At 35.5% G+C, this 16,985-nt stretch overlaps 1 protein-coding gene across 1 annotated transcript; it reads left to right on the top strand.

Annotated features, from left to right (window-relative positions):
• Window positions 1-918: 918 nt before the first annotated feature.
• On the top strand, window positions 919-16,264 carry LOC145323622 (carbonic anhydrase-related protein 10-like). Its single transcript, XM_080166015.1, has 11 exons — window positions 919-1,039; window positions 9,407-9,457; window positions 9,713-9,756; window positions 9,971-10,041; window positions 10,512-10,638; window positions 11,084-11,186; window positions 11,672-11,802; window positions 12,430-12,516; window positions 12,648-12,745; window positions 13,161-13,275; window positions 13,581-16,264. Exons 1-11 carry the CDS (start codon window positions 976-978, stop codon window positions 13,686-13,688), a joined length of 999 nt encoding a protein of 332 aa, XP_080022141.1. The 5' UTR covers window positions 919-975; the 3' UTR covers window positions 13,689-16,264.
• Window positions 16,265-16,985: the final 721 nt, after the last annotated feature.

The following is a 16,985-nucleotide window of genomic DNA, read 5'->3' as shown; positions in this document are numbered from 1 at the left end:
CTTAACATGACTTAACTTTACCACGAAAATTGTCTGATTGTAAATTATCTAAGCTATGATTCTCTACATTTAGTTACTACCTGTCACTCTACCATATAATGAAAGACACAATGTTCAAACTTTTTTGATGATTAGTCAATAGAAAAGCGTACTATTTCTAAACTTCATAAAATATATGTACACCAATATTTAGCATTCTGCCTTTTACAATTTTAGCAACATTTGCCACAAATTAACATCAAACTTTTATTGAGATTTCGAATTAATATTTTGTTTCTATAATTTAAATCACAGCAACACCTAATGTTTTAATGTTCATTTGTTTTACACTTTTTCTTTTATATTGAGTTTTAATTTTATAGATACTAGTGGATGCATCATAGCATTTAGGGGCCCTGTATTAAAAGTGGTAAGTAGGGGTTAGGTCAATAGCCTAAAACCATCCTAATGCTTAAATCTAAAAATTAAGTAGTCTACAATCATCACAAGATATATGCGAAGCTTCCCTAAAAAGTATAAACCACCCCAAGGCATTTATAAAGTTTCCCTGAACAGTATATCCAATTCAGACCAGTAAATTCCGAGATCTTAACTTCAGGCCAAAAAAATCTTACTACTTTATTTTATACCATAGAGTGATCAACACAGTTTAAGTAAACATGTTATTTTTATTTGATAAGTCCAGTACACAGTGTTTCATGTTAAAAAAAAACAATCTTCAGTTGGTTATAAATAAAAAGACATGATGCTTTAATGAGCATAATGATTTCTATTTTCCACCTAAGCATATTTATGCGGGAAAAAACTAAATACATGTTTCTCATTAAAATTATATTTCTAAGAAAGACGACTTTTCTTTTATTTAGTTTTTTTTTATAGAATAAAGTGATAAAGAAGAATAGAAGGGCTTTAATATCGTTATAAAATCGCAAAGTATCTTAACATTCTGTAAATCTATTTAATTGATTAGATAAAATGTTAAAGGATGGTCAGAGTCTTATCCATCTATCAATATTTACTTTCTGTTTCATAAAGTCAGGTAAATATAAAAAAAATCATTCTTCTTTGTTATTTTTCCCAAGACATTCCATGCAGCCAATCTGTTCTTTAAAGTTTAAAGTTAACTTGCTGACATGCTGTCTTAACCTCTTTTCGAGGAAGCTTTGTGTTTATCAAGATCGAAATTAATTTCCTTATCACAATTCCAATTCAGCGAAAATGTCGTCTTTGTTTGACTTTCCTTTCCTAAAGAGACGCGGCATGGAATGTTGTTTATGTTTTGGTGTCTCCACGTTCTTTACTTTTGAATAATATGTGAGTGGATAAAGATTTCGGAGAATAAAGTCGGGCCTATCATTGGTCTCATAGTGCGTGAACAACCCTAGTATACCAGGTGCTTTAACCATAAGAACTTCAGGTAGATTTTCTTCATTTATTTAAATTGAATGGCGTATAGGACGGATTTATTAAGTTTAAAGGCTTTAGCCAGCTACACATGAAACTTTATTATGATTCAATTATTATGTTTTAGTAATTTTTATGTGCCTTTATTTTTGCATTTAACAATGATCTATCAAACCAAATAATTTTCCTTTAAAGCCAAAGTACCCAAAGATTCTTAACCGTAGAAAAAAAGATTTTAAAAAAGCAAATAATATTACGTGGTTATAAAAACTGGAATTTTGTATTAATTGATGTTGTAATTTCAGGACTTTGAAATAGTTTGTATCAATAAATCTATACTCAAACCTGCTGTTGAAACTTGATGGTTCCTGGTGTTGGGGGATTTGTCCGTAAGACTAAGATCTCTAGAACTTCCTGCGAATTCGGAAGTCACACTTAACCAAAGTGTCATGGTTAAGACAATTTCAAAGTATCTGAAGAATAGGCGTTAGCATTCTTCAAGAGATCAATAGCATCCAGTGATTATTGATGCAAAAAACTGTGACAATTATTTCTGTGAAATAAATACCTAGTGAATCAATATGCCACTAACTAAAAAGCAGAAAATTGAGCGAGCTATCGCTATTGGCAGTGAAAGGCTAGAAGTGTTTGATGAACAGTTAAAAGTGTTTTATGAAAATCTAAAAGCCTGCCAAAGTTTTAGTTCATGTGGAAATGTGAATTTAAAATCAATTCGTGACATTTTTAGTGAGGTCAAGGACCAATCTGACCTAATAAAAAGTCTAAAATCTGCCGTGGAGACTAGTGAGATGCGCGAGTTTAAGCGTGATTTGGATGAAGCTAGTGAGCAGAAAAATGTTGCCGACAAAGTTCATGCATCGTTGGAGCAGTGTACGAAAATTCTGCACTGGCTTGACAATGATTCGGACGACGCGAGGTTGAGCACCGTCGCCAAGAACCTCGACATCATTGAGAAGGTGAGGATGGACATGGGAGTGCTCAAGATTTCCATGGAGTTGCGCCAAGAAGTACGTGATATGTACCGAAGGCTTAGAGAGATGGAACGTCGTTCATCTAACTTGGATGAGAGTGGGACACCTGCCATTCTCTCCAGGAGTATGTCCGCCGTGGATATTCGGAGTCCCAACCCGCAGTATGGGCGCTGGGACAACAGTTTGTTGCCGTCTTTTGATGGTACTGACACGGATTACTCCAACTTTAAACAGGTCTTTAAAGATCTGTGCGCTGGTTACGGATTTACTGACCAGAGGCTAAGTCTGATGTTGTGTATGGACAAGGTGATAACCAATCCGGAGCTGCGCAAGCAAGTGTCAGCGATTAGAGATCATAATGAACAATGGTTGTTTTTAGATCAGATGTTTTTGTCAAACACCCGCCGGTTTATGAAAATTTTGACTAAGTTGAACAAGATGAAACCTGTGGATAAACCTGTGGACGTAGTCAGTGCAATTGCTACCTTCAAAAGCACCATGCAGGAGGTAGAAGCCATCATTGGTTCCGAAGCTAAGGATTACCACCACCTAACTCTGATTCATATTTTCAAAGACAAATGTCCAGATGCCCTGAGAGAGAAAATTATGATGGAGTTAGGCAGCATGAACCTGCCAGACATCAAGAAGATTGTAGAACTTCTGGAGAGGACAAGGGGAGCAATGTTGGCTGGTGATATGTCCTATGACACTAGCGCCGGCAAGAGGAATCGTGATAGAGCTGCCGCCGCGCAAGTATCTGGCTGCAGTGACAATAAAAATGGACGGGCTGGAAAGGACAAAACTTCCAAGTGGAACAGTACATGTCCTGTTGAAAGCTGCAAGGAGAAACATCCGATTTTCCGTTGTCTCACGTTTAAGAAGATGGATGTTGTTGACCGTAAAAAAGTTGTCCAGCAGAAGAAGTTGTGTGAACTCTGTTTGTGTGATGGCCATGCTGCTGACAAGTGTACTAAATCGGATAAGCTTGGTGTCTGTGGCACCAATAATTGCGACAGATATCATAGCCGGTTGCTCCATGAGGCTAGTGCTGGTGTGAATACAGTCTACAAGTCAAGTTCTGCACCTAGCCCCTGTACCTTCCTGCTTCAGTTAGTTCCTGTTGTAGCACCTGGCGGCGGCGCCTGCCACGCCACCGTCATGTTTGACTCTGGTGCAAATCTACCACTTGTGTCTGAGAAGTTATCCAACAAGTTGAAGCTGAAATCTACCGGCAGATATACAACCATTTCTGTGGCTGACGGCAGTGAAACATCCTGCCGCAATGTTGTGTTTTATCTGAAGGACAGGGATGGTAATTTGAGGGAGTTTGAGGCAGCTGTTATGCCTACCCTCGGCGGGGCCAACGAGATGCGCTCGGTCCACCCTGAAACAGCCTCCAAAATCTTTAAGATGCCGCCAGAAAGATTTACATATGTTAGTGGAGACTTGGATATCATCATTGGAAATACACATCCTGACGTGTTTCCGTCAACCTACCAGAAAGTGGGCCAGTCTATGTTGTGGCGAACCATTTTTGGTAGTGGTTTTATCTGTACAAGTGCTGACGGTGGAGCTGGTGACCAAAAATCGGCATATAAAGCTGTCAGTGTTAGTGGAGGCATTTTGCCTGATTTTTTGACGTCAGAGACATTTGGAGTACAGCCGCAGGCACTTTGTCCAGGATGTACTGCATGCCAAGAGTGCAAGGCTATGGCCGACGGCACTACCTGGGACCAGCGTGAGAGGCAGAGAATAATTGAGGCAGGTTTAACACTAGACTTGCAATCCAACAAGTGGACAGGTCAATATGCTTACATTGAAGATCCTCACACCTTACCCTACAATGAGAGTTTGGCCCGTAAGATTGCTGAAAAGGATCGTGCCAGAATGGTCAAGGAAGGTACCTATGATATGTATGTGCAGGTATTCAATGACGCCATCGCCAGAGGCGTTTTCCAAAAAGCAACACCTGAAGAATTGAAGTATGAGGGGCCCAAGTCTTGTTCGTCAATAGTGGTTGCTTTCAAGAAGGATTCGAGTTCCACACCCATGAGATTATGTGCTAATAGTTCTCTGACGTTCAAGGGTACCAGTTTTAATCACATAATGCTGGGAGGTCTGCCGCCAATGCAGAAGATTTTTTATCATCTGTTGCTTTTCCGCGGTTATAAGGTTGGTTTAACCGCGGACATTTCCAAGTTTTATAACTCCATCCTGGCCACAGAGTTCGACAGCCAGATGAAGAGAGTCCTATTTTCTCCGACGCCAGACGGTCCACTTGAAATTTACCTGACTAAAGTGGTGAATTTTGGCGAACTGGCCGCCGGGAATCTGGCAGTTACAGCCCTGAAGTTGACGTCCCGCCTGTTCGGCGGAAAGAGTGAAGCAGAGATCAAGAAGATGTATGGAGAGGGACAGATTAATGGTAGTGATATAGTTGCGAAACCTGAATTATGGAAGGAGCCAGAAATACCTACCTACCCAGAGGAAAATTTCAAGTTACCTCAGATTCCAGTTGCAGTCAAGCTTGAGAAGCACAGCTTCATAGATGATGTTATTTCGGGGGCAGGTTCTGTGCCAGAAGCCAAGGAGATGATGAAAGAAGCCGACAGAATTATCAGCAAAGGTAGTTTTTCCTTCAAACAAGTCATTTATTCTGGTAACGAGTGCCAGCCAACCAAGGTTTTTGGGTTAATCTGGAGGCCAGCCACTGATGTTTTATCCATCGCCACGAGAGTTAATCAAGATGGTAAAGTCAAGGGAAAGAAGGTGAAAGAGGATGCTGATTTGTACAACCTCCAGGATGCCTTGGACGAAAATCTGACAAAGAAGATGGTCCACAGGTTCGACGCCCAGACCTTCGACCCGTTAGGGCTTTGTAGTCCTATTCTGTTGAGAATTAAACTTGTCCTGCGGAAAACATGCTTGCTGAATTTGGGCTGGCAAGATTTCATTCCAAAAAGTCTACGGGATGAACTTGTAAAGTCGCTGGAGGACAGAGCTGAGGTCGCTAAATTGGAGTTTGACCGTTGTGTGATCCCGGAGGAACCAACTGGCCTTCCATCCTTGATGATGTTTTCGGATGGGTCATCAGAGGCCTATGCGTGTATGGCATACTTGAGGTGGCCTACTAGGCAAGGATATGAAACGTTCCTGCTAGCCACAAAGTCAAGAGTTGCGCCGGTCAAGACAGAATCAATTCCACGCCTTGAGTTGATGGGTTGCCAGATGTCCACCAGGTTGTCAAAGTCCATCAGAGATGCCCTGCCCTTTGATGTTGTCAGAGTGATGTACTTTACAGATTCATCGTGCGTATTATCGCAAATTGTTTCCAACAGTGCCATGTTGAACACATTTAATTCTCATCGCATTGGTGAAATCCAATCTGCAACCAACAAGGATGACTGGAGGTGGGTTCCTGGGACTTACAATGTTGCAGATTTGGGCACCAGGAGCACCTGCAAGGTAACAGATTTGGGTCCAGGTTCCAGGTACAGATTGGGTCCAGAATGGTTGCGCCAGGACGAGAGTGCATGGCCGGTGAAAACTGCCGAGCAAGTCAAGCAGGATTTACCACCGGAGGAGTTGAATACCAAGATGGTTAAGTTGTGTTCAATAAAAGTTACTGGAGAAGCCGCTGAAGATGTCTTTAGGTTCAAGCACAGGAGATCATTCGGACAGGCCAAGCGTATTATGGCAGCTGTCCTGCAAGTATCGAACACCTGGTTGAAGAAGCTAAAGAGCAGACAAGAAGGCCAGACTACAGCAGCTGGTAGTCATATAGCAGCCGCAGATTCTGTGTACAAGCCTTCATTGTACAATTTTATGGCGGCAGCGGAACTTTTCATTGTGTCATGTAGCCAACAGGAAGAGTGGATAAATGACGCTAAAGGCAATTATTCGTCATTAAATCCATTGGCGCATGAAGTATCCTTGACCTGGCCTATCGTTGGTAAATATGTGACCAGGGAGATGCGTGTCCTAAAAATGGTTGGTCGTGGCGAGCCCGTCATTGACGCCATTACTGGTGGCCGTAAAATGCTATTTGAAGACATGCCAGGTTTGGTGATTCTGGAGCCTGGTAATTGGTTAGCTTCTGTCATTATGAGAGAGGCGCATGTTGAGCTTCATTCTGGTGTCCGTGGAACTTTAGCTGAGAGCCGCCGATGGTGCTGGATTGTGAAGGCAAGGAGGTTGTCCATCATGGAGGTTAAGAAGTGTTGGCCCTGCAGTGTTGAGAGGGCCAAGGAATGTCGTACTACCATGAAGGATGTTTTACCTGACAAGTTGGTTCCGAGCAGGCCATTTGAAGCTGTGCAAGTTGACCTTGTGGGTCCGCTGGTTACGAAGAGAGCTACCGCCAAAACGAGGAGTCAGACAGCAACGAAGAAAGTGTGGGTGTTCGTGGTAGTCTGCAGGTTCTCGGGGGCGCTGTGGCTGGATGCCTTGGAGAAGTATGATACCAGCAGTATCCTGTTGTCCTTGCGCAAGTTGGAGGCTGTTCATTGTTTGCCGAAGGTTTTAGTAAGCGACATGGGCACACAATTATCCGCTGCTCACAAGGTTTTAGAGCAGAAGTTGGGCAGCCAGGTAGAGTTCTCGTGGTCCCAGATTCCAGCCCGTGCCCACCATTTTATTGGGCAAGCTGAGAAAACCAAGATTAACCAAGAGATTGCTGTCCAAGAAGTTGGTGAATAGTACTGTTAATTTTAATGAGCTCCTGGTGCTGTTGGCGGAGGTTAGCAAGTTAATGAATAGCAGGCCATTGACGATAGAAGCTGCGAATGACGCGGAAAATTGGCGGTTGATTACCCCTGGCCAGCTGCTGGGGAATGTAGACCGCCAGCCGTTGTGCAATGTGGCGATGAAACCAGAGGACCAAATTTCCTCCAGGTTGAAGTTGTTAGAAGATTTGTCTGCCCAGTTTTGGACTTCCTACCGCCAGGAGATTTTGCCGAAATTATTGAGGTTGTCCAAGTGGAAAGATGAAATGGCGGAGCCGCTATCTGACGTAGATGTAGTGCTGGTTACGAGTACAAATCCGCTGATGAGATGTCTGCGGATGGGCCGTGTGACAAGGATTGAAGATGGGAGAAAGACTGCAAGAGTCTTGTTCAGGCTGACAGATAAATCTCTCCTGGAAGAACATGCTGTATCAGTCAGGCAGTTATTAAAAATTATGATTAATAATTGATTCTTATTTTATGAAAATTGAGAACATTTTTTTTAGTAAAAAGCCACATTTTCATATGCCTATTTTTATGCCTAAAATAAGAATCAAGGGAAATGTGATTAATTTCTATTCTATTTCATATGCTCAAATTTATTTTTATTGAGTCTAATTTCTTTTCAAAAGTACAATTCATTATAAAACTTACCTGAAAAGTTTACCAAAAAAGAATAAATGTGTCGAGGTTGCGTGATTCGATATTTATTCTAAGAGAAAATCAAGTATTTTTTTTAGCAGATTTTTCTTTAAAATTACATATGAATTTCAATCAAGTAAAACATTTTATTCAGATCAAGGAATGATTGAAAATTCATATTTAAATTCTCAATGTTTTTTTTATTGCAAAGATTAAAATTGATATTCTATCATAATTTCGATGAAAATTCTAACAGAAATATTATTATTTTGCTATTATCTAAGTATTGAAAAGTTTTATTGTTGATTAAGATAATTACAGTTCTTATTCATTAAGTTTGAAAAACTTTCTGCCCGAGGATTTTGAATTTTTTTTCTAACTACTCTTTTTGATGCTTAACAAATTTAGTTTTAAGTACCTATAAATCTTAATTTTCTTGTCTAAGATTTATTTCGTTATTTGTTCTTACCATTATTGTTTACATTTCAACCAGACTTTCGTAGGTACTTATTGATTATTAAAAATGATTTATTACCTATTGATTATGAAATGATTATTAACCAGTATAAGTTGTTATATTTATAACATCATGATTAATAGGATTGTCCATTTTAGGATTTTGTGTATGTGATCTTGTGAGTGTCATGTGCCTGGAATATTGTATGGTACAAACCAATCCCCATCCTTCTATCCTAAAATGTGAGGTATTATGAGTCCTAGTGAGGAGTATAATATTGTGTATGAATTTCACGGGGTTTCATTTAATTAGGAGCAAAAATTGTCATGTTTTTCAGGATGTTGCCATTCTCATGTGATTATGGTGAGTTGAGTTTAGTGAGAAATGTTGCTAGTGCTCAGCGCAAAAAATCTTGAATCTTGTTAAGGAAGTTAATTTGACTTTCAAACGGGGGGTGTGTCTTAACCTCTTTTCCAGGAAGCTTTGTGTTTATCAAGATGGAAATTAATTTCCTTATCACAATTCCAATTCAGCGAAAATGTCGTCTTTGTTTGACTTTCCTTTCCTAAAGAGACGCGGCATGGAATGTAGAAAAAAAGATTTTAAAAAAGCAAATAATATTACGTGGTTATAAAAACTGGAATTTTGTATTAATTGATTTTGTAATTTCAGGACTTTGAAATAGTTTGTATCAATAAATCTATACTCAAACCTGCTGTTGAAACTTGATGGTTCCTGGTGTTGGGGGATTTGTCCGTAAGACTAAGATCTCTAGAACTTCCCGCGAATTCGGAAGTCACACTTAGCCAAAGTGTCATGGTTAAGACACATGCATGTCTTTCCAGAGAGAGAGGGGACAATGGGTTGTAATAGTCCCCAAAGTTTTATAAGAACCTTTTCTTATTTGTTGGACTTTGGAAAATTTTTATTGATTGATTCACTAAGTTGAGTGTTCGAACGTTTCAACAACTAATTTTAATCTACAGAAGGGGTAATTTTGTTTACCATCATTGGGGATATACATCAATTAATCGGTCATTGTCTTATCCCTTTAGATCCCTGATGTTTTTAAGTTTTTAACGATAAATGGGAATATTTTGCATGTTTCTAACTCCTCATGTTTCTAATTCGTATTCTTGGTCTATTCATTATCTTGTGTTAATTGCAATTATTTCTTCTTTATTTAGTTGAAGGAGATTGGAGTAAATGGTGGAACTACGATGGAATTTCTGGACCAGGCAAACTAATCACAATAAATATACAGTGACTTCGCAGTTCTTTCACTTAAACCTTTTTTTTGGACAACTGTAAACTCCTTACTTATAATTTTCGATGAAAAAAAAACATATTTCAAAATAGAATGACCACTTTGAATTATAGGGCAGTTACAAATATATATTAAATTTAAGCTATAGACATCCGCTTAGACATCCTGTTAATTTTATTAAAGGAATACCTACATGAAATTAACCCATTGTGATTTGTTCTGTAAGGATATTGGGGGATTATGAATCCCAGTTGGTCTATTTGTACATTGGTAAGAAACTGTTTATCTAAATATTTTTTAAAAAGCTATTTCATATTTAAAGTGTTCCTATACGTACAAACAACAGACTGCTCTGTATTATAGGCTTTTTATCATCCTATCTATTTCAAACATCATAAGAAGATGTCTTTTGATAAAAAATCATATTAGAAGCATAGCAATCTAGTTTGTATATTATTACTCATTCATTTATAATTAATTCTAGGGAAAACTTCAGTCCCCAATAAATATAGACCCACTAGATCTTCAGTTTGACAGAACTTTAGATTATGTCAGGTAAGTTTATTTCATTTCAATGCTTTGTTTCTAGCATTAAAGCGACAGAAAATAGCGTAAATCCAACCTTACAATTTTTTATGTAAAGATTCCCTGGAACGAAGGACACAATTGGTTAAGTGGTTAGCGAGATTTTAACATACTGTATATGATACTTAAATTTAAACAACTGTCTCAAATGACCTTGTCGAGCGCTGAAGTCCCCTACCCCTTATTTAAAAAAAATGAAAATAAGGGGTTGGGATAGTTTTTAGTTAGGTCCTATTAGGTTAGCTGGTTGGGGACTGGTAAACCACGAAGCGATTTGGCATGAGAAGGAAAAACTAAAAAAATCTCTTATTTTCAATTATTTAAAAGATAGGGGGTTTTCAGTGCTTGAAAGATACTTTGTGAGGAAACACAAAAGTACAGTAATCAGAAACGATTCAGTCGAGAAATTTTGAAAAAAAATACTACCTCTTTTATTTTAGGATTAATAAGCAAGGTGTGAGTGGACTTCTTGAGAACACAGGAATTCAACTCAAATTTACAGTCAGCGAGGGTCTTGCTCCTGTTAATATTTCTGGAGGTCCCCTGGCATACAGATACCAATTCCAGGTATGATAATTGTCTACCTGTCCATACAGTCAGTGAGGGTATGCCTCCAGTTATTATTTCTGAAGGTCCCCTGGCATACAGATACCAATTCCAGGTATGATAATTGTCTGTCTGTCCATACACACACTTGTACAGTCTAGTGCACACACATATTTGCACTTGCGATAACTAAAATTGACTAATTAAAATCATTAATTAATGTTTCTTATACTATTCTTGTATTACACTTTACTGTTTCTTTATAGGCACAATGTGTTACAGTTTTCTGTTGTTCTTTTTTTCTTTTGTAGTAAGAAAAATAGTAAGAATTCTTCCTTGGACTTAAAAGAAGCCTCATTATCAAGGAGAACAATTGGACCTGAACTAAGTGATATATGAAATTACAAACTGATACGAATATCCTAGTTTTTTTTATATTACATAGAATAATAAACATTTTTCACAGGAAATTTACTTTCGTTTTGGTGAACCCGGTGAGCTTGGATCAGAACATACTATCAACGGGAAAAAGTTTCCCATTGAGATTCAAATCTATGGATTCAATTCAGGTATAAATAGGACTGGCTAAGATAGTTATAGAGGCAAGGAAATCTTCACAAAGAATTTCAGAAGCCTTTTTTTAGAATTAACAAGTAATTAACTCCCTTTAAAACTTTTGCAATGGCGATATTGACAGATGGACGGACAGACAAGTATACATGTATGTTTAGATAGAGAATAGATAATTGTTAGTGAAAAATATTTTTAAGCTTCACAGAGACAGGATATTAAAATAGATGATTTTGGGACAATGATGGGGACATTGGACTGTAAATTACATAGGTACCCAAATTTGTATAACAACGTTTTCTTATTCGTTGACTCAAAAACTTTGGGTAATTTTACATGATTTTAATTAGTTGGTTCCAAACGAATAGTGTCAAAGCTTTGCAAGTACAAGTTTTGATCTACATACTGGTTATATAGGAATGAAAATCATTATTTTATTCATTGTCTTATCTCTTAAGATCCCTGTCAATCTATATAATTTTAGATTTATACAAGAATATAAGTCAAGCCCGTGAAAATCCGCGAGGTCTTGTTGCCGTATCTATCTTTGTCAGGCTGGCGGAATCCATCTACAGAAAATCTAATTTCGAAGATTTTAGCAAATATCTAGACAGGGTAAGTTCTCTTAAAGATCTTAATATCCACTGAACCGATTGGGTTCATTAATTTAGGAAAGCTTCTCATAGGTCCTGTGATGGTTTAAAGTTATTTTATTTTTAGATTTTAGCTATTTTTCTATGCCCTCAATGTCCCTTTGAATATAGAGCCTCTTGGTGCTAATGGCGTAGCCACTATAAAATTATAACACGAATAAAAAGAAAAGTAAACAACTAGGGTTTATTTTCGATGAAATTAATCAGATTAAAATATACCAAATTCACAATTGCGATCCAAACATAGGGTTGTGACTTTTAAACTTTGATTTTGTCAGATGTTAGAATGAGTAATATCTTTTTGAAAATGAAAGATTTGTTTTCACGACCTTTGTCTGAAAGTCCTATATCTGTCCTTCTAGACTTACTATTATTGTATCGCGCTAGACATAGCAGCAGTAGAGTAAACATTTTATCGCCTGAAATAACTTATTATGATTTTATGATATTTTAAAATTATAGCGTGTGTTATAATTTTTGTTTTACTTGAATTGCTGAATTAAGTACAATTTGACTAAAACAAAAAAAAATGATATATTTTTCAGAAATTTTCTTTCAAAGACGACATTTCAACGTATTATTTTTTCAGGTTAGATATAAAGAGGATTCTGTGAAAGTTCCAAATTTAAGCCTGTACCAATTCATACCAGATACAGAAGAGTTTATAACATATGAGGTAATACAATTTCTGATTTATTTCAATTGAATATAAACCGGCTCTAAAAAAAATATATATGTACAATTTAAAAATATTTTCTAGCACTCACCCCCCCCCCCACACCCTCCTAGTATATTTTTAATTTTTAGGGAAGTAGTACCCAGCCAGGGTGTTGGGAAACGGTGACTTGGATTCTGTACAATAAACCAGCTTATATTACTAAACAACAACTTGAATTGTTTTACAGGTAAAAAATTAACAAGAATGACAACATTCAAAAAAGTAGTAAACGTAACAAATTGCAAAATCAATAAAACTGAAAGCTTCCCTCAATCACATTTCGACCACTAACGAAAAAATGTATTTTCAACAATGATAGAGATCCCTGTCAGAAATATTTTTTTTCTCGAAAATTTTCAGATATAAAAATTATCTTTGTTTTTACGTTTATGTGGTTAATGCTGCTGGTTTGAAATTTGAAAGATATATTACAACCCATCTTAATTTCCTATCAGAGTTTTTCGTAGCGGATGTAAGGACGGACATAACCTAAATATATAAAAAAAAACTTTGCTTTAATAAATAACAATTGATTATTTTTTACCTAGACATAGACATAAAATGTTTTTTTTTATAAAATAATTATTTTGTTATATTTTCAGACTTCGTCAGGGGGAAAGTAATTACGACAATGGTCCACTGGGTGGAAAATTTCGGCCTCAGCAACCTCTAAACAATAGGCCTCTCAGAACTAGCATTGCTCTTGATGCTATGACGGTAAATATTTACATTTATTCGGTGGTAATGTTTATGTATTTGGTTGGTATCAGAGACGTCCAAGCCTTTTATTTTGATCGGGGTAAGATGAGGGTATTGAAGGTTTAAGGGGGTTAATCTAATTTATTCTTTTATATTTCTAATATGATTTTTCAATGTCATTTATGTACAGTGTTATTTGGAAATGCTAAAATTCTCTTTTTTATCACTTTATTAAAACTTACTAAATATTCAATAGTTTTATTGAATATCTGAATAATAAGGACTACAAATTTAAAAACAAATATTTTTTACGTGTACTTCAGGATGAAGACCCTAACTGTATAGAAGGAGTGGATTCAATTGAGTATGTACCAAACCTGAACCCAGAAGATGAAGTCCAACCCTACTCACCATTTTTAAGTCTGTCATAAGAGTTTGGTGGATTTTTTACAACTTGATTGTTTAAAAAAAAATTGTATAGCAACTACTTTCAAACCTTAAACATTTTTAATAATACATTTTTAATACTTTATAAATCTTTGACTTTTAAATGATATTTGCCTCAAAATAAATTTATAATATTTCATATTTTTAAAGCAAGGAACAGATATGAATGCTCAGAAAAAAAGTAAAGTAAATAGATATTTTGGAAAGAGTCACATTTTTTGGTGGATTTTTCTATTTTAGGAAAGGATAGTTCTACCTTACCGAGAGAAAAATGTCCCAGTAAATTGGCCAATCCATCCTTCTATCCGAAAAACTATTTTCTAAAACTTTGATTTATTTATTTGGGAGTAGTCACTTCCTTAGATGTACCTAGAGACTAGGGGCGTAGCCACAAGTTTATTATTTAAAGGATTTATGTCTCTATCTCTGACTCTTTATATACATGAAATCAATGGACCCATTAACGAACAATGGAAATATTTTTACCAGGGAATTTTATATGTCAAAAGTCATGTGTAAATAAAAATGTACATTTGTATAATGCATTAACCAGTGCCAAAAATATTTTATACAAAATGTTTTTTATTTATGATTAAGATATTTTTAAAAAATATTATTAATCTAAAACATTAAAAATTTTAAAACAAGAATCAAAGTAAAAATTTAACAAAATTCCCTTAATATAGGTGTCAAAAATTATACTGATATTGTGAAGAAATCTGAATTTATTTCCCATTCACCTATCTGTCTAATTTAATTGCTGGAAAATCATTAAAGCGAGTGATAATTTCGCTTTTAAAAGCTGTACCAAGGTGCGTATTTGTCTAATATTTTATTAAGACTTTCATATTTAAATCTTTATCTATTCTCAAATTACGCAAAAGTTTACCCTATAAAGCTTAGTTTCCCATACTCAATATTTGTTTAACTTATTTTTATGACGTCATACATGACACTTTCCGTATCTCCCTGCAACCTTATTCGACCACCTTCAACCTTCACAACTATTTGTAACCATTACATAGCAATTGATAATAATTAAGGTAAATTCATGTGTGTTATGAACGTTTGCAGTCATATTTGTTAGATATATACATTACCTTTTATAAATTTGTTTAACAATTTTTACAATTACATTCTATTTAATAATCTAATCTTTTTAAAAATTTCAAATATACAATCTTTTTAAATAAAAAAGAAGTATTTTCATCTTTTTTATAACTAACTTTACTAAATTACCAAATTTGTAAAAGAAATGGAATATGTAAAAAAGCCTCGGAATCTAGAGCCGTTTTAAATCACGTCTAAAAAAGTTTTATGACTTATGGGTTGGGTGATACGACCCTGCCCTAGAGAAAAAAATTCCCTAAAGATATAAAGGGGCATTTTACAAGTAGTTGTAAAAAAAGAAAATATACTAAAATTCTGGTACTTTTTGACATGATCCAAAACTTGTATTTTAAAGCATTAATGATAGTTTTATGAATTGTGCTAGAGCCAAACCATTAATCTTGCCTGCGAAACTATCCATCCACTCTCTTTTCTTTTTAAAAATGAATAATTTAAACTAAATATAAATTTTGATTTTAAATGTTAGATTTTGAATGCTTATCATTAAGCAAAGGGGACTATTCCAGAACAAACAACATCATTACAGAGATTATGCATTTTTATGGTTCTAGTTGAAATTATTATTTACTCATTGTTATTATATGTAGTTAAACATGCTATTAATGTTATGTTATATGCTTAAGTAACATCAAAGGTTTTGAAAAGGTCAAAAAAACAAGTTTGCTAAAAACTTCAACCCTTATTCTTGAATAGACCCTTTTGACAAAGAACGATTTAGAATTTAAATTTTTTTATCTAATTTCAGTTTGAGAGGCGAAACCATAATTTTATTAGTAGAAAATTCAGATCTACCCGCACACCATTTTAAGCGGTATAAGAAGGCCTACAAATAATCTGGAATAGCCAAGATCCAATGATGCACAGGAAAAGCTTCACTGAAGAAAAAACGCGTAAAATAGGCCTATTTCGCGCATTTCTCTGCACTGCGAGATAATTATGCATTATTGATTTATGGCTATTCCAGATTATTTATAGGCCTTCTTATGCCGCTTATAACAGTGTGCGGGCATGATCTGTTCGTTCAGCCGTTTGGCAGCTAACAGCCTTTAAAATTCATAGATTTTTGGCAATATTCGTTACCAGCAATATTTTGCCGTGAATCGTAGATCCGAAAATTCTTTTACTTTTGGTCTTAAAAACATGATGTTTAATTAGTCCTTTCTGAAAATAAACCATGTTTTAATAAATAAAATTTACCTGAAAAGAGGAAAACAACAGCCTTTTTAAGTTTAAATTGTATATATTAGGTTTTGTGTCTACTTATAAATGTCAGTTTCGCGTCCCCGACTGTATTTATTCATATGTGAAATAGAAAATGTTTTTATTATTATTCCTAACAATGTTTAATAACTTCTCTTTAGATATACATTTTATATGTGGATTATAAATACATTTTAATATCTAAAAACAAGAATGATGATATTCTGAAACTGTAGCGAATTGTTATTGCAAAATATAATTTCATAATTATTTAGCTATTGCAGTAGCAACGTAAAAGATTTTTTATTATAAAATAAAGCTTTCATTATATATTAAACTTAATACTTTGTAAAATTATTTGTAAGAATAAATTTTAAATAAGATATTAACTGTTTATTCTGCACGTCTTTCAAGTAGAACGATGTTTGTCTGTTTGTCGGCTTGTTTGTAGCGAAGGATCTCGCTAACCGCAGAACAGATCGGGTTCTCCAAAACAGGGTATCTTCTCATAGGTCCCGGGAAGGTTTATAACTATTTTGGGGGAGGGTAGGGTAACAGGAGGACTAGTTATTTTACAATTCTCACATGAGCTTTGTACTGGTCATGCGCATGTTTTAGGCTATTTGGCGTTAATATATATAAAAAAAATATTTAAACCTCCCTCCTCTTTGTGACGAAGCCTCTAGTTTATTTGTAAGAATAAGATGGTAGAAGTAAATAAATGGAATAGTTTAAATAAATACCAATTTCAAGAATCCATTTGTTGTTAAGGAAATTGCAAGTCGACAATTTTTCCTTTGTTTAGAAATAAAATATTTGTGTTGGGTAAAAATATTATTTGTTTTAGATCCAGTATGCTACTTCAAACCTAGCCTTTAGGGGCTATCTATTTTAAATGTTGAGTTTCAGAAAAAAATAGCTTAATAATGACTAATGTCGTATGTATATAA

The sequence above is a fragment of the Acartia tonsa genome, chromosome 7 (assembly GCF_053477335.1).
Source record: "Acartia tonsa isolate MP-2025a chromosome 7, ASM5347733v1, whole genome shotgun sequence".
NCBI classification, from domain to species: Eukaryota; Metazoa; Arthropoda; class Copepoda; order Calanoida; family Acartiidae; genus Acartia; species Acartia tonsa.
This window is presented reverse-complemented; position numbering and strand designations above follow the sequence as displayed.

Bases quoted from the DNA above. Each gene is read 5' to 3' on its own strand.
- LOC145323622 (XM_080166015.1), top strand. From the start codon at position 976: ATGTTAAAGGATGGTCAGAGTCTTATCCATCTATCAATATTTACTTTC. The intron at 1,040-9,406 runs GTAAATATAAAA...TTCTTTATTTAG, and splicing joins TTTCTGTTTCATAAAGTCAG to TTGAAGGAGATTGGAGTAAA. The intron at 12,746-13,160 runs GTAAAAAATTAA...TTATATTTTCAG, and splicing joins CAACTTGAATTGTTTTACAG to ACTTCGTCAGGGGGAAAGTA.